Genomic DNA, 25383 nt, shown 5'->3' on the forward strand with positions numbered 1-25383 from the left:
ACTTCCACATCCCGATCCACCCAGCTCACAGACGTTTCCTAAGCTTCACAGTGGGCAAGAGTCACTTCCAATTCATGGTGCTCCCGTTTGGGTTGAAATCAGCGCCGCGGATATTCACAAAGGTGCAGGCCCCGGTGGCAGCTTTTTTGAGAAAGCAGTCGCTAGAGGTTTTCCCGTACTTGGACGACTGGCTGCTAAAGGCACCAAATTATCAAGCGGCTGCAGGAGCAGTAGAGACATGTTTGCGTCTCTTCGATCAACTAGGCTTCCAGCTCAACAGAGAAAAATCGGTCCTTCGGCCGGCCACTTCGGTGAAATTCCTGGGCGCTCTTATCGATGCGCAGGCTTGCAAAGCTTTCCCATCAGAAGAAAGACAAGCAAGACTCATTTCTTCGGCCAGTCGACTGCAAAAGAAGCAGTCAGTGTCAGTCAGGATGTACAAGTCTCTTCTAGGGTCGATTTCATCTTGTATTCAATTGATTCCGCACTGCAGGCTGCGAATGCGTCCCTTGCAAGAGCAACTAGACCTTCAGTGGAGGCAAGTGGACGGTTCTTTCAACGACATGGTCAAGGTCACCCTACAGATGAAGCAGGCGGCTGCCTGGTGGATAGAAGGTTCTCACCTCTCGGTGGGTCTCAGTTTCAGAATGCCTCCGGCCCCTCACATCATTACAACGGTTGCCTCCCTTCAGGGATGGGGAGCTGTCATGCAAGACCTCCAAGTCAGTGGGCATTGGACGCCGGTGGAAGGTCGTCTACATATAAATATTCTGGAGCTGAGAGCCATTCGGTTGGCTCTGTTGGCTTTCCTCCCAAGGATAAGGAACTCATCCATCCTAGAGCGTACGGACAACACCACGGCCATGCACTATGTCAACAAGCAGGGAGGCACAAGATCGTCTCAACTGTCCAAGGAAGCTCAGCTGCTGTGGGAATGGGCGATTTCGCAGGACATCACGCTTGTGGCAGAGCATCTGCCAGGCGTAGACAACACAAAGGCGGATACTCTAAGTCGCCTAAGAGCGATTTCTCACGAATGGGATTTGGACGATTCAGTGATCAAGGAGATCTTCGCCCACTGGGGGACACCAGCGATCGACCTGTTCGCCACGCCGGCGAACAAGAAATGCCGGCATTATGCAAGCAGGGAACACCATCGGGGATCGCTGGGGAATGCGCTTTTGATGTCCTGGTCCGGCGCATTTGTTTACGCCTTTCCTCCGTTTCCCCTAATTCCTCGAGTCCTCAGGAAACTCAAGATGGACCGATGCAAGATGATTCTAATTGCTCCCGCCTGGGCTCGCCAGTTTTGGTTCACGGAGCTTCTCCTTCTGTCTCAAGACAATCCCATACATCTACGACCCAGCCAGTCTCTGCTGTCAATGTCCAACGGGCAAGTTCTCCACCCGAACCCGAGCTCGCTTCAATTGGCAGCATGGCTGCTGAGCACAGAGAGTTCAGGGATCTAGACATTTCTGACGAATGCAGAAACATCTTGGCGCGGGCGCCTAGCACTAATAGGACGTATAGAGCAAAGTGGAAACGTTTCTACATATGGTGCCAGCGAGAAGGAGTGCACCCTTTTTCGTCTGCTCCACATCAACTCTTGCCATATATCCTGTCATTAGCTCATGCAGGTCTTGCCCATTCGTCCATCAAGGTCCACTTGGCGGCAATCTCCAGATACAGAAGAACAAGGTCGGGTCCTTCTCTTTTATCGACAAGAGTCGTAAAGCAATTCTTGAAAGGACTGTTTAGGGTGTTTCCACCAATCCGGCCGCCACCTCCGGTATGGCATCTGAATATGGTCCTGGCCCAACTAATGAGGCCCCCGTTTGAACCAATTCATAAGTCTGACTTGAAATTCTTGTCATGGAAGGTGGCTCTTCTCCTCGCTCTCACCTCTGCGAGGAGGGTGGGAGAACTACAGGCTCTGACCATTAAAGAGCCCTTCTTACAGTTCAAAAATGATACCTTGATCCTTAGAATGAACCCCAAGTTTATTCCTAAGGTTCCTACAGACTTTCATCTGAATGAACCAATTGTTAGGAATTCCTTTCTCCCTCGGCCTTCCACTCCGGCCGAAAGGGCACTTCATTCTCTAGACGTCCAGAGATGTCTAAAATTCTATCTTCAACGCACGGCTGGGTTTAGGAAATCACCTCAGCTGCCCTCGTAAGGGGTTTCCGTTATCAAAACAAGGGATCTCCAGATGGATATCTAGTGCGATCCGCTTCTGCCACCAGGCGGCAGCGAAGCCCCTGGAATGACAGGTTAAAGCGCACTCCACGAGGTCTATCATCTTCAACGGCGCTTGCAGGAGTACCGATTAAGGACATCTGCAGAGCGGCCGCCTGGAGCAGTACTCATTCCTTCACAAGGCACTACTGCTTGGACTCCTCGGCTAAAGGGGATGCGGCTGTTGGTCAAGCGGTCCTGAGAAATCTCTTCCAGTGAGCGGTGAGCTTTCCTTTCTACCCTCCTTCCTTTCTTTCACATTTCGTTATTTATACTGTTGTTTAACTGTATTGTGATATTATGGTGAATTCATGACATATTATGTAAGGTTATTGGGACGTTATACACGAAATGTGCTAAGTATACTACTGCTATCTATTCTGATGCAAGCTATGGGAATATATGAAAGTTCCAATACTGGAGTAAGAAACAAGTTACTTACCTGTAACTTTAGTTCTCCAGTATTGGTAACTTTCATAGATTCCCATGCGCCCACCCACCTCCCCTGGGAAAGCTCACCCCTTTTGGCATATGTCATTAGGGCTATACAACGGCTACGAAAATCTGAGGCTCTGAGCTTTCTCAGGAAGGTTTCACAGGGTGAGGCTGTTCTGATTGGTTGGTGCTCTACATTTGGGTCTTTTTTTTTTTTTTACAAAAGGACACCTATAGGCTACAAAATAGTATAAGGCCTAGGCCTAATTTTTCCTCTTTTTTACCTCTTTTGGTTTATCTACATATATATATATATATATATATATATATATATATATATCAATCACAGAGGCTCCCATTCCAACGACGGGGAATGATACAAGCTATGGGAATCTATGAAAGTTACCAATACTGGAGAACTAAAGTTACAGGTAAGTAACTTGTTTCTTGCCCTACCTGTAACACCCCTAAATTCAGTATTTAGGGGCTCCCTGAACCTTCCTTCCTCAGATCCCGATACCAAAAGAAGAAAGAAAATCAAGAAGACCCGTCGCGCAGCTGCTAACAGGACAACAACTGACTTGGCCCAGCCCTATCGGCCTGTCGATCCTGCTCCTGCCTAAATCCCGCCGACTCCTGCGGACAGCAACCTCGGTACACCCAGAGGACCGGCCTTGACCATCTTAAAGACTGGGACTCCCATCAGCAGAGGCTCTGCTGCAACAACCCGCCCTGGTGCCAGCCAGAAAGCTCCGGACCAGCCCACTCTGCACCCGCCCGGCCCGGCCCGTGCCCGAGGGATCCAAGACCACGAGGACGTCCCCCAGCGACTGGGACCCGAAGTCCAGTGCACAAAGACCCTCCTCGACGAACCAGACGACGCCTGCAGACTCAGAACCAGGGACCCCCCCAACCGCGACCAGCTGAGGGTAAGCTTTTCTGACACCCCTGCACCCGGTGCCCTACAGCCCCCTGTGCCTCCCTTTGGGGTACCTACCTGTGCTCAAAGATCCCAACTTAGCTCTCGACGTGCTGGTCGCCCCTGGAGAGTCTCCGATCCATTGGATAACATTGAGCGTCCGACGGCTCAAAAGCACCCTGCACCCAGCCGCCCGAGTACCGCTGGCTGTGCCACCTTTGTCCTATCCTGCTTCCCCCTTTGCCCTGAGCAAGTGACCAGGAGCCCAGCTCCCAATGACGCGTGGCCTGCTAGCCAGCAGCCACCAACCGGAGGCCCCTGGGGGACCCCTGAGTCTATGCCCAGAACCACAACTTCACCAGTCGAGTACTCACCAGGAAACCGGTAACTCACTTACCTTCCATGAATAACATTGACTGGTTGGACTAGAAAAATCTTCTGTGTACTTTTGAAAACATGTCAAGTCATAAAATTTATATAGCGCACTACATACCCAGAGGGTTTCAAGGCGCTTAGGAAGGGGAGGAGAATTATTTGTCAAATATCCAAGTTTTAAGCTGCTTTCTGAACGCTAGGTGATTCTGGGTGAGGCGAAGGTAAGCGGGGAGTGAGTTCCATGTTTTGGCAGCCAGGTATGAGAAGGATCTGCCTCCCATGGTGGTCTTGTTGAAAACATGAAATATTAATATAAAATCATCCGAATTCCGAAATACTCGCCTGTGATCAGGAGAGGAGCCCGTACTGTACCTTGTAGCCCAGTGCTGAAACGCAAAAGTAATCCCTAGCGGGTTTACTAGTAACTTGTATTTTCTCCATAGGAATCCATTGTCTGCTTTTCTATGAAATTTCTTCTGTCTACTTTTGAAAACTAGAAATATTCTTTTAAAAATCATACGAAATACTGAAACGTAATTACTTGCCTGTTTTGAGTTGAGACCCCAGTGCTGGCCCCAGGAGACCAGTACTGGATTACAAAAGTAATCAGATCGTACTTTACCTGCAACCTGAATTTTCTCCCATTGAATAACATTGCCAGATTTCCGTTGAAAAGTTTCTAAGTGTGAACTTTTAAAATAGCTTTTTATTCCTGAAAAATACTACAATACCTAAAACGTTTTTGCTAAACATTTTTCAGCTTAGACCCCAGGACTGAACCTAGGAGCCAGTCCTGAAATTATCAAAGTAATCTACAAAGTAATCACCTGTGTTTTATATAAGGAAATCCATTGAGCTCAATGCTAAATTGTGTATAGAATTGTGTTGCCTACTGCAACCCCTGTACCCTGTACCACTATATCTTTTGATATAAAAACAATTGGCCTTTAGTTCCGTCTTTGAGTGTGTGAAACCTTTTGCTGACTGAGTGTGTACAACAAATGCTTTACACTGTCCTCTGGTACTGCCTTACTGCTCAACCAAGGTACCACTTTAGAGAGTAAGGTCACACCTGGCTTTAACCTCTGTTATACCTTTGGGGTTTGTGGACTCTTTACACACTGTACCTTATTCTGGTCCAGTATATATAGAGTCACTTTCTCACACCAAGTATCTGCTACAAGAACTAGAACATTTAAATCTAAGAGCTCTGAATGGACGCTTCTTGAGGATAATCCACCAGTTGCCACTTTTTACTCCTCAAAAACATCCTCCTATTTAGACTACACGTTTGTAACACTAGCCATGTTCGACAAAATAGCAACCTTTAAAATAGGTGATAATGTTCAGAGTGATCACCTCCCACAAGAAGTACTGTTGAATGCGAGGCCTGCTGCTACACCAGACACCGGAGCCCGGCTGCAAATGAAGAACTCTCTAATCTAAAGCGTTTAAGGTGCAACGCCAACAGCATTGAAGCTCTATCAGCCACTGCTAATAAACTATTTGAGAGCGAAAAAGAAACTGGTACCGCAATTGTAACAGCATGGGAAAACTTCATTAAAACCTTCAGAGGTTAGTTTGCGACCAGGGTCGGGACCAAATCAAGACACTCGGAAGACGAATTAACAAAAGTACATTTCAGTCCAGAAACCAAGAACCGCAAATAAATTACAAACCAGACCTTTCGACAACTGCAAAAAACACCAGGGAACCTGGAGCTGCAGTCGACCCTTCGACAAACGAAGGCACTATTTGAAAGTAGGAAGTGGAGAAAAATAAGGCAAAAGAATGACGAAACGTGGGATAAATTATTGCACGATGCCAAGCAACACAACAACGCAAAGTTCTGGCAAACAATCCACAAGCTAGAGCAACCAAACCACCCAGGAATTAGTTCCAATATAACAGAGGCCGACTGGGTAGACTACCTCTCCACCCATTTTAACAATAAGGGAGGGGAACCAAACAAGGCAGCTGGAATCATGGTACCGGACATCGAATACCCTAATAAGGGAAAAGTGACACAAAACTGCACAACCAACGCTTACTTGGTTAGCAGCACTAACATCCACAAGCAATAGCGGATTCTGCTGGCTGGCGATTTAGACTCCACATATCCCACTGAGGAGGAAGGATATGCTCCCACGGAAAAACAGATGAAAGGCCTAATAACCAAGGGAAGAGACGTGGGAGCACCCGGTCCCTACGGGATCCTACCGGTACTGTATAAACATGACGCCGTCTTCTGGAGCAACGCCCTACTACCAGTGTTTAAGGGCTTAAACACCACAGTCACTATTCCAGAATCTTGGAAAGGATCTATCATTAGCCCAATTTTTAAACAAGGCAAAAGATCCAAATAATTATCGGCTGATCCAGCCTATGCTGCAAAAAGGAATCTTTGACCTTTCTTTCTGTGGAGCAATATTTTTGAGGTAGCCGACCATACTGATATCTTGAGCAGATTTTCTAGAGAGGAATTAATATATAATAACCATAGAATTCATAACGCATCATTCAAAATTAAACAATCTAAAATGATCGATCTAGTAAAAGCTGTATCTGAAAGAAACAGGTTAGTATTAGATTCCTTACCTTAGAATATCCCCAGGCGTCAGTCTGGACCCGGAAACTTTTGCGTAGCAGTACCCCTGCGCCTCGGTAGGCGTCGTCTGCAGGCGTCCCCTGCGGCTCCGCGTCGTCGGCGTCGTGCGCCGTGATGACGTCGCTGGAGTATATAGACACCGCCTCCGCGCGCTGACGTCAGTTCTTCTTTTTTCCGCGCCAGTTAGCGCAGATCCAAAGAGCAGTACTCCGGTCTTTTGACCAAGTTTTTGTTAACTCTAACTCTTTCTTCAGGTGCCGGTAGGATGCCCGGGTTTAAGAGTTGCGACGGGTGCGACCGCATGATGTCGGTCACCGACCACCATCGACTCTGCCTCCGGTGTCTGGGCGCGGACCACGACGTGGAGTCCTGCGTCGACTGCCGGGCCTTGACTAGTAAAGCTAGACGGGAGCGGTCCCGCAAGCTGCTCGAGCTCCGAGTGTCGGCCCCGCGTCGAGAGCGGTCCCGGTCCGGTCGGAGGTCGAGGGAGCGGTCGAGGGAACGATTGCGGAGCCGCCATGAGCGCTCCGGGAGTCGCCACCATTCCTCCGGTTCATCAGGTTAGCGACACAAGAAGTCGGGGCGTCGTCATCGTACCCCCGACGCTCGCGTGATGCGGCCGGGGGTTCGGGTGGCCCCACCCCCGCGTGGGTCGCCGACTGCCCCATACCCGTCCTTCCCTGGGGAAGGCGCGTCGCGCGAGGAGATTGAGGAGTTCCTCATGGCTATGAGGGCGATGTCTCCTCCGGCGGGGCCTACGGCGCCTGCGGGGCCATCGGTCCCGTCTGGGGGCCCGAGCGGTTCGGGTGCACCTGCTCCGACGCCGCCGGGTGCTCCGGCCCCGGCGCCGCCGGCGGCTCCGGCCCCTGCGCCGCTGGGCCCCTCAGGGTCGTCGCCGGCTGGTCCACCGGCCTCTCCGGCGCCGATTCCATTGGGGCAACCCGTGGTGCCGCCTCCGCGCGGCGCCGTGACTCCGCCGTCGGTTCCGGCCGGCGTCGGGTCCCCGGCGCCGCGCGGCGCCACCCCCGTTCCCTCTCTGACTCCTGACGCGGAGTCGGACCGGCATCGTCCGACGCAGAGTCCGGCGCCGTTGGGGCCCATTGGCTCCGAGGAGCCGGTCTATATCGTCGACTCGAACTATGGCGATGAGGACGATTATGGAGAGGGTTGGGAGGGGTCTGAGGACCCTTTGTCACGAGCCTGCCAGTATGACGTGGACTGGGTAGGTGACTTAGGTGATGCCAGTGGTCTGGACGAGTCGCCCAACCCTGGGTTTGTCTCGCCTTCACCTGTGGCGTCGGAGGCGGGGGCTGCCTATTCGGTGGTCCTGATGAGGGCTGCCAAGGCCTTGAGCCTTGAGCTCCCCGTCGCTAAGGTGAAACCTAACATCCTCCCCGAAGTATTTAAACCGCAGTCATGCCCACAGGAGCGTCTGCTGCCGTTTAATGAGGCCCTGACGGATGTCCTTTTGGGCACCTGGTCCAGGCCCGCTTCCGGTGCACCGGTTGACCGAAACGTTGCCAGGCGTCACCGTCCTTGTTCGGACGACCCTGCCTTCCTCTCCACCCATCCCTCCCCGGAGAGTCTGGTGATCCAGGCCTCCACTTCCCAGTCCGCATTCCCGTCGGCCCCGCCCGATCGGGAATCGAAACGATATGACCAGTTTGGCAAGAAGGTCTTTTCGTCTTTGAGTGCTGGACTGCGGTCTTGCAATACCGCATGCCTCTTGGGCCGCTACACCCACTCTCTGTGGGATACGGTCGCGGAGTGTGAGAAGTTGGCCTGATGTGCAGTGTTCACTATTCTAGTGATCACTATATATCAGTCCAAACAACCCTTATTGATGATTGGTTGTAAGTCAACCTTATAGACCAGCTATCCTAGTAGCATGGATACGAGCAGTCTAAGGCTAAGACTCTAGAGGGCGTGTTAAGCCAGCTGTTTTACCATCACATTACCCCTTGAACACCCAGTGAAAGGACACCACACAAGTGTTATGAAAATAAACAGTGTATTTATTAGAATCACAACAACCCTGTACTCTTTATGAGGACAGGGTGCTAGGCACACAACAAAACTCTTACGAAAATACTTAAGTTAGCACGTTATATACAAATGCCCGAGGGGCACGAAAAACCATATACTTTAAAAGTGGAATGCGAAATTACTAGCAGGTAAGTACAGTACTAATAGGCTTTGGAATCGCTAGGACTTGACTATAGAATCGTTGGATTACTTCTAGGAGACCTAGGGGACTCGGGTGCAGAGTGTGCACTCTCACGCGGGATGCGGGACAAAGTCTATGGAAGCTAGTAAAGGCAAAGTTAGTGTTCACGGGCGAACCCGACCTGGTAGGAAGAAAACGACAGTGGATCCTGACCCTAGGATAGTGAGGCTATGCTGGGACACCGAAGTGCCGAAGTTACCTAGCCCAGGGGCTGCAGCTGCATAGGTCTGAAAAGACGTCGGGAATCTCGTTGCCGGACCAGGAGCCTGGAAGAAGGAAGTTGCTGGCAGGCGACCAGTGAAGAAAAGTTCGATGGATCCAAGCCTGGATCAAGGAAGAAGAAAACCTGAAAGCAGAGGGGACCAAGTTCTTGAATCACTAGCCAGTGATTAAGTGGGCACCAGGATGGCACCGGGCGAAGTCACCTCGGCTAGGTGAGTGGGCGACGCTGGCTCTGCAGATCTCACGGACCAGGAGGCGTTGTCGGCGACCAGGATGGAGAGGCGAGCTGTCCCACGATGGATGAAGCTGTCGGCGTCGAAGTTACCCAGGATTGGGCAACAAGCCTTGGCTAATTCAAGCCCACGCGGTGGACTCAAAATGGCGTCTTGAGTGGACCAGGAGGGTCCGGAGTGCTCCTCTTCTGGAAGGGAGCAAGGGCCAGTCTGGAGCAACCAGACTAGCAGCAGTGATGTCGTCGGGCGTCGTTCAGGAGGCCACAAGCCAGCGGGCTAGTAGCCAAACAACGCGGTGAGCAGCAAAAAGCAGAAGGGCCCCACGCCGATCGTGGAGATGCTGGGGGGCTACTCTTCGGTGCTGGAGCTGCTCAGGGCGACGGGGCTTCTCGGACCCCAAAGCACTCACCAGGAAATTACTCGGCGGGCTTGCTGTGCAGAAGTCGTGCAGTCTTGAAGATGGCCGGTCCCTCGAGGTCTCGTCACACCCACGAATCTCAGCGTGACTGATGATGTAGGTAGAGGTCAGAGGTGCCAGGGAAGCCGGTTCTCGTCGAGCTGGGCCGTCTTGATCCGGAGGAGAGACTTGCAGCAGACCGCAGTGTTCTTAAGATGGTGCCTGCGGATGCAGGGTGACTACTCCTTAGTCACAAGGGAGAAATCTTAGGAAGAAGTCTTGAGTTCCTTTCTTGGAAAGTAGTTTCAGGATTCAAAGATCTGATCTGGAAGGGGGCCAGTTCCTACCTTTATCCTGTAAAAAGGGGCTGGCACGCGACTAAGTCCTGCCCTAGGGGTGGGACTAGGAGGGGGGTGGTTACACCCACTTCCTTGGCGGGCTTTTCCCCAGCACAGGGTCTGGAGTGACCCTGGAACTGGTTCCAGCCAGCCTATGCACAGTGAGCACCGGGGTGCCACGTGCAGTCACCTTCCTCTAAAGCCCTGCCTACCTACAATACACAAAACCCTGTCTGGGACGGTGCTGGCACCGCCCCTGGCAGGAAACCCTTTGTCCTTATCTCCTGCTCTGGGAGGACTCCCAGCAGCAGGAGGGCAGACTTGTGTCTCGGTGGCAGCATCCATTTTGTGGAGCTGAGGCTCTGTTGGACTTTAACCGGGGTTAGGGGTTACATACATGTCGTGTCCCTCTAGAAGGGTGGAATGCTAACCCCGTCGCCATAATTGGCGAGGGGTTAGTATTCCAATTCGTATGACACCTTACTCGACATGTTTTGATAAAGCGATACCAGAGTTGGCATATAACCGCGAGGATTATAATGCACTTAAGAGTATATGGTATGCGATATCATGGAAACGGCTAAGGGATGGATCCCGAAAGCCGCAGACAGGCTCAGCTCATGCCAGAGCACCATCTCACACGATTCCAAGCACTCTGCCTTCAGGATTGTTAAGGCCTGCCATAGGAGTGACTGATAGGAGATCTGTGTGTCCATTTTAGGGTTAGATATAGGTATACTATATCTAAAGCAAAGGGTGATTACACCACCTTGCCCCAGCTGTCAAGCAGCCAGTTGTGTCAGATTTGGATGGCCAGCCAGGGGTGGCATAATACATGCTGCAGCCCCTGGTAGGCCCTGGGTACACCTATGCCCTGGGTACCTAAGGTACACTGTACAGGGACTGATAAGGTGACTCAGTATCCAATTTAGCTATGTACCTAAGGTACATGGAATCCATTTTACAGAGAGAGCAGTAGGCCTGGGGCCCTGAATAGCAGGGTCCCAGGTCAACTAAGTCAGAAAACCAGCAAAACACCAGGCAAAAAAGTTGGGGGCAACCATAGTCAGGGATCTACCTTCCTACACGGAGTGTTTGCCGCAATGCCCGCAGGAGGTGCGGGACAAGCTCAACCAGGCCTTGGTTGAAGGCCGGGACGCGGCGAGGTATTCGATAAGGTGTGGTCTTGACACGACCGACTCGCTGGGACGGGCTATGTCCACGACGGTGGCGATTCGTCGCCATGCCTGGCTGAGATCCGCCAACTTCTCGCCGGATGTCCAGAATGCCCTCATGGACATGCCTTTCGATGGCAGTCGCCTGTTCGGTGACAAGGCGGACAACGCGCTTGAGCGCTTCAAGGACTCCAGGGTCACGGCCAAGTCCTTGGGTCTTTCGACCCAGCGCCAGCAAACGGGTTCGTTTCGCCCCTTTCGTGGCCAAGGAAGGGGCGGTCCCACACGTGCTACCAGCCACGCGCCGCAGAACGCTCCCCAGCGCGGTGGCGGCCGTGGATTCCGCCGTGGTGGCGGTAGAGGGCAGCGGCGAGGTCAGTCCACACCTCCCCCCGCAGCAGCCTCCAAATCTTCCTAGTCCGAGCTTTCGGGCCCATGTGACGCCAGTGGGTGGCAGGGTTCGCCATCACCACTCCCGCTGGCGCGCGATTACATCGGACAGGTGGGTGCTGCAGCTCGTCCGAAGGGGCTACTCCCTCCCCTTCGAGTCCACTCCTCCAGCCATGCCACCGCAGAACCACCGTGTGTCGGGGGACCACTTGACACTTCTACAGGAGGAAGTTACGGCCCTCTTGGCCAAGGGGGCCATCGAGCGCGTTCCTGGGCCAGAAGTAGGGTGTGGTTGCTACTCCCACTACTTTCTGGTGCCCAAGAAGGACAAAGGAGACCTGCGTCCTATCTTGGACCTACGGAACGTCAACGGCTTCCTCCGGAAGGAGAAGTTCAAGATGTTGACTTTGGCTCAGGTCTTGGCTGCTCTAGACCCACAAGACTGGATGGTAGCGTTGGACTTGCAGGATGCGTATTTTCACATCCCCGTCCTGCCGGCGTTACCTGCGGTTCACGGTAGGCCACGAGCACTTTCAGTTTATCGTGCTCCCATTCGGCCGTACCAGCGCCCCACGGGTGTTCACGAAAGTGATGGCGGTGGTCGCAGCTCATCTGCGCCGGTTAGGGGTTTCAGTCTTCCCCTACCTCGACGACTGGTTGTTGAAGGCGGGCTCGCCCCAAACAGTCGTCCACCACCTTCAGATGACGGCAGACCTCCTGCACGAGCTGGGGTTTTCCATCAATGTGCCGAAATCACACCTGTGTCCCTCTCAAAAGCTCCTTTTCATCGGAGCGGTTCTCGACTCGGCGCAGTTTCGGGTTTATCCTCCGGAACGGCGGGTCCGGGATATTCAGGCTCTGATTCCCATCTTTCAGCCGTTATCCCGGGTTTCGGTCAGGTTGACGCTGCGGCTTCTGGGGCTGATGGCCTCCTGCATCCTACTGGTGCATCACGCCAGGTGGCGGATGCGGGCTCTGCAGTGGGACCTGAAGTTTCAGTGGGCCCAGCATCAGGGCAACCTATCCGACCATGTCCTGATCTCGGAGGGCGCTGCGAGACAGTTGCAGTGGTGGCTTACGGACCGCGATTGGGTCAGAGGCAGATCCCTCTCCCTTCCCCAACCGGAGCACGTAGTTGTGACGGACGCGTCCCTCCAGGGCTGGGGTGGCCACTTGGGAGAGGCGGAGATCAGAGGCATCTGGTCTCCGGCGGAGTCCCGGCTCCATATCAACATGTTGGAGCTGCGGGCGATTCGCCTAGCACTGAAGGCATTCCTCCCCTTTGTCAACGGGAGTGTAGTGCAGGTGTTCACGGACAACACCACCGCCATGTGGTACTGCAACAAACAGGGCGGTGTGGGGTCGTGGACCCTTTGCCAGGAGGCTCTGCGCCTCTGGCAATGGCTGGAACGTCAGGGCGTGACTCTGACGGTTCAACACCTGGCAGGTTCTCTGAACGCCAGGGCGGACGAACTCAGCCGTCGGTGCTCGGTGGATCACGAATGGCGTCTGAACTCGGACGTGGCGAACGGCCTCTTTCAGCAATGGGGAGAGCCTTGGTTAGATCTATTCGCCACAGAAGAGAACGCGCAATGTCATCAGTTTTGCGCGTTGGAGTTTCCAAGACGGCACTCGCTCGGCGACGCCTTTCGGCGCGAGTGGAGTTGCGGTCTGTTGTACGCCTTTCCGCCTATACCACTTCTGCCCAGAGTGCTGAAGAAGATCAGGCGCGACCGGGCCCAAGTTATCCTTGTGGCTCCGGACTGGGCTCGAAGATACTGGTATCCCGAGCTACTCGGCATGTCAGTCGGTCCCTCGATCCGCCTGCCTCTTCAGGAGGACCTTCTGTCGCAGCAGCAGGGGACGGTCCTCCACCCGAACCTGTCCAGCCTCCACCTCCATGCGTGGAGATTGAGCGGCGTCAGTTGAGGCCATTCGACTTGCCTCCTGAAGTCTGTGATGTGATTCTGGCAGCCAGGCGTCCCTCCACAAAGTCGGTATACGCCTGCCGGTGGAACAGATTTGTGTGTGGCATGGTGCACAGCAAAGGCTGTGGATCCCCTTTCTGCCCCTCTTTCCGAGGTTCTCCTCTTCCTTCTTTCTCTTGCCCAGCAGGGCTCTGCTCTGGGCACTATCAAGGGCTACCTTTCTGCCCTTTCCGCCTTCTTAAGGCTACCTGATCAGCCATCTTTATTCAAGTCCCCTATTGTACTGAGATTCTTGAAAGGCATCACGCACATGTATCCACCTGTTCCGTTCGTGATGCCTCAGTGGGACTTGAACCTGGTTCTGACATTCTTGATGTGTGCTCCCTTTGAGCCGCTTCATTCCTGTCCTCTCCGTCTTCTCACTTTAAAGACGGCCTTCCTGGTTGCCATCACCTCTGCCAGGAGAGTGAGTGAGCTCCAGGCTCTTTCTGTCAAACCTCCTTTCATGTCCGTCCATCCTGACAAGGTGGTTCTTAGGACTAGGCCTTCTTTCCTGCCCAAAGTAGTTCCTGCTTTTCACATCGGGCAGTCCATCACCTTACCCTCCTTCTTCCCGCCTCCGCATCCTTCAAAAGATGAAGAGCGGTTCCATCGTCTGGACCCAAAACGTGCGCTTTCATTTTATATGGATCGCACACGCCAGTTCCGGGTGGATGACCAACTGTTTGTTGGCTACGTGGGTGAGAAGAAGGGAAGGGCGGTACAGAAACGAACCATCTCTCGGTGGGTCGTCCTGTGCATCAAAGCATGCTACTCTTTGGCTCGGAAGGAGCCTCCTGTTGGGCTGAGGGCCCATTCCACTCGGGCCACGGCGGCTACTACTGCCCTGGGCCGGGGAGTCCCTTTGCAGGACATTTGCCAGGCGGCTACGTGGGCCTCGCTGCACACCTTTGCGAGGCACTACTGCCTGGACAGTCAAGTCCGGAGGGATGGCTTCTTTGGCCGTTCGGTCCTCCAGGACTTTCTGGTGTAGGTTTGTATTGGTTCGCAGACCCACCACCGGGGTTGGTATTGCTGGGGTATCTATTCTAAGGTAAGGAATCTAATACTAACCTGTTTCTTTCAGATGAACAAGTTACTTACCTTCGGTAACGATATATCTGTAAGAAACAGTAGTTAGTATTAGATTCCTTACCGCCCCACCCATCCTCCCCGTTCTGCGAACTGATACCTAGGGTTAAGGACATCCCTTTCAGGGCCCTAGTTTCAAATGGCACCAGTGTTAGTTCTCACATGGCTCTGCGTGTTCTGGCGCGGAAAAGCTGTGTGGAAAGAACTGACGTCAGCGCGCGGAGGCGGCGTCTATATACTCCAGCGACGGCGCACGATGCCGACGACGCGGAGCCGCAGGGGACGCCTGCAGACGACGCCTACCGACGCGCAGGGGTACTGCTACGCAAAAGTTTCCGGATCCAGACTGACGCCTGGGGATATTCTAAGGTAAGGAATCTAATACTAACTACTGTTTCTTACAGATATATCGTTACCGAAGGTAAGTAACTTGTTCTTCTTCCCTCTTCCAAAGAGAGGCCCACAATAACAGTGGACTTTCAATAAAAGATCTTCTAAAAACCGAAGTCCCTCCTCGTGGTGTACAATAGTATTCGATGCAGATGGTGGTAGGTATAGTAAACGTTTTAGGGAGCAATTTTCTTCTGTTTGCAGGGCTGTGATATTCACATAACCCCAAAGACCTGCCCCATAAAGGGCTGCACTTACTCATTTTGCTTTGTAATTGGCTGCCATCTCATAAGTTGTTCAAAGTTCCCTAATTTTGAAGAGAATTAAAAAATTCCTTGGGTTGCCCAGCTCATTTTAGCTCTATAATTTAAAATACGTTGTTATTTTCGGGAAATGAGCCATTTCCCGAAAATAAAATACCAAGATAGCAAAAGGAGTTCACTGTATGAATTGGGGTACTGTCAATAAAAAAACGTTTTGCAAGATTTTGTTTTAAGCTCGCATATCATGGTGTATGTTTTCGATTAATGTATTGATTACCATTTTCCTTTGTGTCATAAAATCGAAAAAAGCATCCATCAGTCTCTGGAGGCCTACTGGGGTCCGTGCTAATAGTACTGTGTTGTTCGCATATGATAGTACAGGTATCGATGACCAGCAACCCTGGGGGCGTCCACCTGTATTGTTTGTAAATGGCTGTCTCCCCATTAATGAAAAGGGAGAATAAAACTGGCACCAGCACACAGCCTTGCCGTATACCCCGCCCTACCTTAAATTTAGCTCCGCATTCCTCCCACCTGCCTGAATAGCCTGAAGAACTTCTTCAATGGTAATATTCAAAGAGAGAGAGACCACCCCTTCCGCAACTCCCAATCAGACCTTTCCATCATCTCCCCATTATTACTAAAAAAAATCCTGAAAAATGTCTCCTGTGTATCTGAGGGAACAAAAGAACAGAACTCTGGGATATCGTCTTTCTTCAGGAAGGGAGCATTTACTGTGTCCCAGAAAAAGTTGTTATTCCTAGTTTTAGCAGAAATGGCCATGTTTTCCCATACTTAGGCCTAGAGTGTCTTTTTCCGGGTAGCTATAGCTAGTTTATACTCTCTGAAGAGATTTGACAATTGGTAAATCACGCAGCGATTTAGACAGGGCATGCTTTTAATACCTGTAGTTCTTTAGTGCAAGTGCCATCAAACCATCCCTTTTTGTTATTACATGATGTTCCTGGGTATTTTTGGGGCGATTTCACCCTGTAGACAATAGGTTATTTCCCTGTGGTTAGACACTACTATTTTCCACATGGTCAGGCGTGGATCAACGCCCGTCCACTTGAGTTTAACACTGTTTTATCCTAAAGGGGTCAATATAATGAACTAATTCAAATACATCACTCCTTTGGCCCCAGAAGAAAATCGATAATTTAAGAATTTTATGATCGCTGAATATGAAGGGAGCGACACTGTGGTTGCCACTCATTCAGATAGCAGAAGCAGACACTAATAAATGGTCTATAATAGAAAATATATTTCTCCCTGTAAAGGTTGGGACTAAGTCTCCATTAGGACCACAGCCCCCCCCTAAGTAGTTGGAGATCGTATTTGGTGATCATCCGATTTAGTGCTTCCCCATACTCGTTGTGACAAATTATATTTTCTCTCTCCATCCTGCTAAATATGGCCACATGCCTGGTTATTGGATGCTCCACATGCCTGTATATTAGTCTTCTGTCACAATAAAGCATATTTATCAGTGTTAATTGAAGCCAAAAATATTTCAAGACCATGGTCAAGAGCTGTTGCAACATTACTGCGTGTAGAATCAAAAATTGTGTTAAAAGTTTATAACTACCAAATCTTTCCCTCCTTTTTTTGGTCTCGCCTGAGCCAGTGCGCATGCGCTGCTCTGAGAGGATTATTGTAAGGATTTCCAACTCCCAGAGCTTTGCTCATGTTTTTATTTTTTTTTTTACTGCCACGCATTTCATTGGCCATTGCATAAGGCTTCCACAAAAAAAAGCACGCAAATGGCCAAAGGCTCGGGTATGTCCCACCTTATCTTTAAATGTCCCCTCCCATGTCTCGGGAGCGAGCAGCGCGCCATCTGTTTCCAATTATCGCGCTGCGCTTGTCTTGTTATTTATGTTTCGTGAGATTTGTGTTGGAAGGAAAAGTTGCCAGGAGTGTACTTTAACTCCCTTAAAGGGAGCGCCCGCACTTTTGGTTTTCACAGACATTCTGAGCATGTTGCTTTATGTTTAGACAGCGTGGGACTCCGCAAAACTGTCTTTATATGTGCTAGTGTTGCTAGTGCCCGGCACATTGTTTGTTGAGTGACCACGTGTTGTCTGGTAAAGACACATTGCAAACATTCCATGATACAGGCAGAAAATGCGCTAGCAGTTGGACATTACTTGTTGTTTCCTCATTCAGAGATTCTTCCCGGCATGTTGAAGCTGCTAATAGGACTACCTCTTTGTTTTAAATAAACGTACTTGTCATGCCTGTCCGCGCAAGGCTGATTAAAAGCCTCCTGGATTCGGAGGTTGACTCAGCCGTGGGAAGGAGCTGCCAAAATACCATACCTTTCCAAGTATAAGCGCAGCCAGTTTTCAGCCTTTTCAAGAAAGGGCATGCGAAGGCCCCTCCTCCTGTCAGTTTTAGTTTCGCTGCTGCCTCTGTTCCTGTCTTTGCAGGCTTGAGAAAAGGGTTGGCATACTTGTTTAGAGCAGGCAAAGACTGGTATGTAGAACTGGTCTTACTGTGGACACACAGACCGCCAGTACGAGCTGCCCTTGCAGTCAGCTGGCAAAGTTTCCTGTTTAGCCATGGCTTACTGTGGGTATATTCCCTGTTTACAACTGCTTTTACTGTGGGCACACCCCCTGGTTGACAACAGCCCTTACTGTGGGCACAGTACTCAGGTGAGTATCCCCTTTCAACGGCCCAGTTGCCTGGCCTCTGGCACGGGTCATAGCAGGCACAGTCCTTCCAGCAGAATCGTTCTTCAGCTTGGGTCCCTTGGGCTGTGCAACAGCTGCCGTCACTGCGGGCTGGAGATGCTCTTCTTACCCTGCAGGGGATTGACAGGCAGACCCTCCTCTTCGGCCTACTGGATCACTTGGACTCTCTGAGGGCTCTCTGCGCTGTACTCTTGAGGCTGTAAAGGAGTTCTGCTCTAGCCGGGAGTCTGAGTGCAGCTCCGAGGTGTCTTGTTTTGCTCGAGCCCAGTGTCTGAGTCCTGTTCACAGGCCTCGACATCACCACCAGAGAACAGCAGTGTGTCGCGGTGGAGCCACGCACATGCTTTCGGCAAAGTGTTTTTTTTGCATATCCAGTATATTATTTTCAAAAATATTTCATGGATGTTCGTAGGTGATATCAAATCTTCTCCAGGATGGAGGGGGACCATTTTATTTTGGGGAACCTATCAGACCCCAAACGTGTTGGTGAAATCATGTGCTAGGGGCGCCCCACCTGCGAAACAGGAAAAAGATCCGATGTGTGCCCAGTCTGAGGACTGGCAAGTTCAATGGATTCATAGTTGCATCCCCATGCCGGGGCTTGGCTCTCCCAGCAGAGCCTGTATGTGTTGTAAATACCAGCTTTGCACTTGTGGTGTTCCCAGCAGCAGAGCGCTGCTCTGTACCAAATGCATAACATTGTACCTGTATGCAGCTATCAGCATATTTAATTATTTCAATGTGTTCGCTGTGCATAATACCAGTGCATTTCATGAGCACATGAACACTTCATTTGAATGTGTTGGGTGTGCATTATGCAAGTGTTTTTAAAGTGCACAATATTTGAAGGTGTGCAGTGCAGGCATTGTTTTTTTCCAAGCATGCCGTGTTAATTGATACATGGTTTTAATATCCGAGACCATCTCACCTTATCCGTGGTGACGTCATGTCCTCAGAAGACGAGGTGCCCACACTCTAAGGTCTACGGTACACGTTTGTGATTGCAAATCCGGCTTGGCTCTTTGGTTGTAGCTTGACATCGATGGCGTTTTTTGTTAATCATCCAAAACAATGACTTGTTAAGACTTGTTAAGAGGCTATGCATGATGTGCACGTGTCAAAGGCTGTCGTGACTCATGACATTCTGAGGCTGTCACCTTGTGTTCTGTTCAGTCAGGAGATTCCGTGCTAATAGATGACAGGCAGGGGGCACTCTGAGCACATAACGAGCCACGTCCAAGAGATATGACTTACGAAGGGTCGCACCTAGGCTGAGCGAAATGTAACCTCTTCCTTCTGAAGGTTACTACAAATCATTTGTGCAGTTGGTGCAGTGGCACCAGGCCTGGGGACGGAATGGCTCTCACTGCACCTCAGTTATGGTTGTCTTGTAATACCCAACTGGTCGTCCTGGGTGGGCATTTTGGTTGCCTGCTTTGGTGCCCACATCCGCTTGGTAGCCGCTGCCCCTCCATGTGAAGTGATGACTTTCGAAAAAGTGTCAGGAGCCAGCAGAAGAGATTGTCCCTGTGCTTCATTTCTACCTTAGAAGGCCCCTGCGTACTCTGTATGTCAATGTATTTAGCATTCACAGCGATGGTCTGGAATGCTTCAATTACTTACTGGTAACCCCAAAACTCGAATTCTACTCCCTCTTCGAAGTCTTACTCAATGGGATGAAGACTAGGAGGAAGAAGTGTAAAGCATGTAATGCTTAGATTACTTCCTGGTAATCTCAATTCACTGATTTACTCACTTATGTATAGTGTGTGTTTCCTGTGCATTCTTTCTAATGCATTGCAAATGCTTGTTAGTTTTACGGCACGGCATGGTTGCCAGGTGCTAGACACAGGACGAGCACTGCAGGGGTCAACCGGTCCGCTGCTGCTCACAGGAATGGTGACAGGGGGAGAGAGGGGGGGAAGCCTCTGCCTGGCTGCAGTTCCCTCAACACCTGCTGCTGCTGCTGCAGCAGCACCATGCACAGCTGTGGGTGTGTGGGATAATACTGGCAGAGACCACACGTGCAGCCTGGGCACTGGAGCAGCACCTCTTCCACTCTGCTAAAATCCGCTCCTTTCATCCTTCTCGTCAGTATGGCTTCCAAAGCTCACTGGAACGGGCTTAGCATCCTATTGGTACCTGCTCTCCTCCTGGCTCTCGCTGATATAATTTTTGTATTTTAAGGAACACACCCTGTGATCTTGGCTTTTTACTACTGCTTGTTAGATGGCGCTTAATATCAGCGCTCACTTAGGGTAGAGGTGAATCCCACATTTCTAGATAACTGTTGTGGCATAGCAAAAGCGTGCTTTGCCCAGGATCACTCAAACTAGTGATCCTGGGATTAAAACTCTGATCTTTCTTCTCTATACTAGACAGAAAATACTTGAATGCATATACCTGTTAATCAGTCAGAAAATGCTTTAAAGATTACAACACACAGTCTGAAATATCATCTAAAAAATAAACTAGCACTGACACCAACCACGTTGACGGGTTTGAAAGTGGATGTGTTGTAAATGTGTCGATATAGATACCAAACGCCCCATATTGTTGCCAACTCCAACTAATGCTAGCTTATTAACCAGTACCCGTTGCACCCTTTAACCTTGCTACGTAAAATCTCAATGTTTTCAAATGTTCAATGTATTAAGTTGTGTACTTGTTCATGCACATTAGCAATGCATGTGTGACACCTTCAGCCAGTCCTTGCAGTTGGTTGCATGATGTATTGTTTTTAGCGCCTTCTAAAAGCTGAACCGCATTCACCAAAGTGCAACTTATTATCAGCTGTAGTATACGGATCTTTACTCCTAAAACATTCACTAATGTCTGACTGCTTGTTAATATTATTGTGCTAAGCCTTTTCCTCTTTGATGAAGTGGGCTCTTATTCACTTTGGGGCGTGTTTCCGTTATTTTAAGTTTTTTCTTTTTTAAACAAACTTTATTTGTCACCGTTCACATACACTGCATAGCTCTGCAACACCAGAGACTGCTGCACACATCCAATATACAATAGCAATTGACATTGACTTTTTTATTCTTGAGTAACCAACAAATACACCCCCTTCCCTCCTCCCCCCGATTGCGCCCACGCCCCCTTAGAAACATATAGAACGTCAATGGAATCCCATACAAAGCCCATCAACCCCCCAGCAACGCTCATCTTCTTCACACCCATTAAACTGTCAGCTGATCATCCCCCTCCTGCGGCGGATCTAAATCTAGTCCCCGGTAGTCTGCCCATCGTTTCCAAATCTTATAATGTTTACGAGGACACCCCCTGGCAGTGAAAACCAGCTGTTCGAGGCCCATGCTAAAATCATTCCCATTTCTCCATGCAGTCAGCGACTGGGCCTGGGGTGCCTTCCAAGCCCTAGCTATGTCCCTCTTTGCCAGCGTAAGACCTAGCAATAGGAGATGCCGCTTATACCTATTGCCCCCAACCCCCTCCATGACATGTAACAGGGCCAAACGCGGCGTACGAGGAAGCTCCCATCCCAGCACTTCTGACAGACAGGACAACACCCCTCTCCAAAATCTGTGTAAAGAGAGACAACTCCAAACTGTGTGTAAAAAGGCGCCCTCCTCTGAGCCACACCTAAGATTCTCGGGGAATGTAATCATTCCTGCCCTCCACAAGCGCACCCTGGTGAGATCTACTCGGTGTAAATATTTAAATTGAATCCGGTGCAGCCGTGTGGCTATTGCCGCCCCTCGCGGACTTGCTAATGCCTCCACCCAGTCCTCCTCCTCTAATTCTCCTACATCCTCCTCCCAAGCCGTCTTAAGCTTATTTTAAGGTTTTGAGCAGCTCATCCACACTATGGATAGGAGCAATCAGGATTTTCTTCTTTATATCAAAAAATAAAAGCATCCAATCTCACGGACATGTGGCAGAAGTGCTGGTGAAAGCAGGAGGCCATGCTCACAGCTCTCCTCTTTCCAGCACCAAAGCATCATTCAGCACATCTCCGCATCACTCAGCACCACCTTAGGATTACTCAGCACCACCTCTATCTAGAGTGCATTTACCACCGCATGCGCAAACTACCTAGCCCTCTCTATCTTTCACTTGATCTATTCCGTGCAGCTCTCACCCCTATCGATTCACCCCGCCACATAATTCCACTACGCAAATACACTACACACCACATAATTCCACAACTGACAATTTTAATTCAACCCACATAATTCAACTCCAAACCCCATACATCCACTCCACTCCAAAACACATAGGTAAAAAACATTGTAATTTACAATGCCAAAAGCTCTAACTCTAAAAAATGCGATACCTATTGCATTGCAAATGCTTGTTTACTTAGCCACAACATTTGTGCATGGAGTCCCACAGATGCAACCTTTTTAACATCCGTAGAGATTTTATTAGATATAAGTATATGTAATCCCCCTTCTTTATATTAATTACCTGATATACTGGCTGGTAGGCAACTTGTGTTTTTTGTTTATTGCTTGCAGGCATCAATGCAATGGCAGTACACATAGTTTGAAGGAAATTATCTTCTCTACAGTGCTTACTCTCACCATTCACATTAATTATGCCTATTTAAAAAGCAAAATTCCCGCTACTAGACCTTACTTTTGTGCACTACATAACATGATGGTTAGCCTTTTAAACCGGAATACTTGATGACAAAAGGTAGAAGTTTCAGCTGTCACTCATGGAGCTGAAGTGAAAGCAAAATATTTGGCACCTTAGATCCGATTAAATTGATTTTATGGCACATGTGCTCCTCCATTGTAGTTTAGAAATGCAAATCTAATGTATACTGTTTTTCTTCTTTTCCACACCTTTCCACTTTCATTCTGGTGCCCTCTTCTTACCTGTGTTCTCATTTCTTTTCTTCTCTAATGTTATTGGGATTAGTAACTAAGTGTGAAATATTTTCCAGGATGATTTTCTGCCCCATATATCCCTTTCTCCCCATTCCTTCCCTTTTCATATTTTTTCTCCCCTTGTGGCCTGACTCCTCCCAGGTGCCGTATGTGTTCTGTGACCTTCTTCTCCAAGTCTGAGATGCAGATCCACTCCAAGTCCCACACAGAGACAAAGCCTCACAAGTGCCCACATTGCTCAAAGACCTTTGCAAACAGCTCGTACCTGGCCCAGCATGTGCGCATCCACTCTGGCGCCAAGCCCTACACCTGCAACTACTGTCAGAAGTCTTTCCGCCAACTCTCACATCTCCAGCAGCACACGCGGTAAGTATCCGCCGGCATGCGCATTGCTTCTTCCATACTATGAGTGCCTGGCTTCCAGAAACAGCCTGAAGATAGGCTCTGCTTGATGACTGCTTCTCCTGGTGTGCATGTTTTAAGGGCAACCACACACTGCTAGCATGTAGGGTGCTTTGTGTGTGGTGGCCAATAGAGAGATGTGTATGGTACCTGTAAGGTTGTGTCGAGATTGACATCTGTTCAAAATGCATGCCTCTCTTTCACACTGCCACAAGAAATAGGAGTGTTTTGCATTGTTTACAGTCATTTGGCTGTGTCTCTCTGCATGAAGGTCCATGGCTACTGCTTTTTCCAAGTTTGCAGCGGCATGCTTTTTGTAGAGCTATGGGTTGTCAGTAATTGCAATTCAAGAGCCAGCTCTGCAATTGTAAGGTCTTCCATTCAGACAGTGTCCTCTACGTCTTGCCTGCGGCCTCATGTTGTCCGCACTTCTGGCTGTGAAATGAAATGAAATGGGAAGGGTAGACCAACCTCAACCAGTCACAGCCTGTGTGGAAAATGAATAGTCCGCTCTTACCTTTGTGAGTGGTCTGTGCACTACTGCATTAATTTAAGTGTGGCCATTCCATCATTAATAATGGCAGACATTAACTGCCAAAGTGCAGAGGGTATCAGTTGGGCCATTGAAACAAGTTCCTGTCTGCTTCCTACCTCAAAGCATTGTTCCCTCTTATTTTCCCAAATTATTTTAGGATACAATTATTTTAGGATATTTTAACCATAACCAGTCAACATTTTTCTCTTAATAGCACGTTATCCAAACACCCAGGTTATCACATACATTAATCCAAGCTCATCTCTGCCTCATTCTCTCACCCGTCACTCCAGTTCTGGTGTTCAGCCTTCTTTTCCCTTCCACTTTCAGCACCATTCTCACTCCTCTTGGAGATTAACACGAAGCAACAATTTCTGTTGGAAATTGTCTCAACTTGTTATTCTTCTTTCCCTAATGTATGACTCATTTCCTTACCTCCTCTCTAATATTTCTTACATCAGCTTAGCAGAATAGTAGCTTGCATTGCCAGAGCGTAGGCTTTGACAAGGCCTGGCCATCTGAAGAAGTGGCTGTCTGTTAGGCTGTTCCTACTGATAGTTCCTGCATGTTTGTGATCTTGTTCCTCTTTGAAAAAGTGCACCTCAGCTTTCTGACACCTCTTGCTTCCATCAGCAGGATTACCGTTAGGAAGATTGCCAAATGCAGTCTGGTTCCCAAAAGCTTTCACTTTTTTCATTTTGTCACTTGGTGCTTTGCAAGTGTACTGTACCTATTGGACATGGTTTCCCTTTGAAGTTTTTTTTCATGTCTATGTCCATCGAGTCATTGTTCACTGCTCTAAATGAACCTCTTTTACAACTTATTGCTGGTGTGTACTGTGCTCATTTTCATTTGCATTTATTGTTTGTGTAGTCTGTAAATCGAGGACTTGTTTTAACCAATAATCTCATGTCCATTTCTATTTAATATTGAGACATCCTGCATGAGTAAAAGACTTCACATTCCATCCTGAGAACATTGTTTTTCTCAGCTAATCCCTTCCATATCCTATGTCTGTGGGTCCATTGGCATAGGGTGCAATGAGAGCCACTGTGCAGCTGTGAAGATGGTAGGAACAAGGCCATTTTTATAATAAAATATTTATTAATAAACTCTAAAGTTTAAAATCCTCAGTGTGTGATTTTGGGAAACTTTCAATAGAGATACAAAACTTTCATAAAATAGATGATGCCTATCTGCACTTGCTAGAAAGTTAAGAAAAACTTAAAGCCCATGATGTTTTAATCTATTTATAGCTTTTGTTTTTAAAGGGAAAAAGAAAATTAATTGAAGTTACTAGGTAGTGTTATGCAGCAAATTTAGTCCCTTGAACACATTTATTCTTCTTTATTCACTCATGCATTCTTTATTTTCTCAGTTACCCTGAAAGCATTTTTTTGATTTGTTGTCCCTCTATTTTGAACATTTTACCAAAAAGACAATTGTGTGGTTTGGTATGTTTGTCGAACAGCCACATGTGTCAGGAGAGTCAAGTTTGTCAAAGATGACTTACAAGAGGTAGACTTTAACAGAGGTAATTTAACTTTGGGCTAAGATGGAAAAAAAAACAATACGGGTACCCACCCCAAGTCTCCTCTGCTCCTAAAACCTTCTTG

General features: G+C 49.3%; 1 protein-coding gene across 1 annotated transcript in view; it reads left to right on the plus strand.

Annotated features, from left to right (window-relative positions):
- Positions 1–25383, plus strand: part of ZNF384 (zinc finger protein 384) — a 217840-nt gene that overhangs the window by 100468 nt on the left and 91989 nt on the right. The window contains exon 5 of the mRNA XM_078651541.1: positions 22972–23196. Coding sequence (XP_078507667.1) covers positions 22972–23196 — 225 coding nt within the window. The remainder of the gene's footprint in view (positions 1–22971; positions 23197–25383) is intronic.

The sequence above is a fragment of the Lissotriton helveticus genome, chromosome 7 (assembly GCF_964261635.1).
Source record: "Lissotriton helveticus chromosome 7, aLisHel1.1, whole genome shotgun sequence".
NCBI lineage: Eukaryota > Metazoa > Chordata > Amphibia > Caudata > Salamandridae > Lissotriton > Lissotriton helveticus.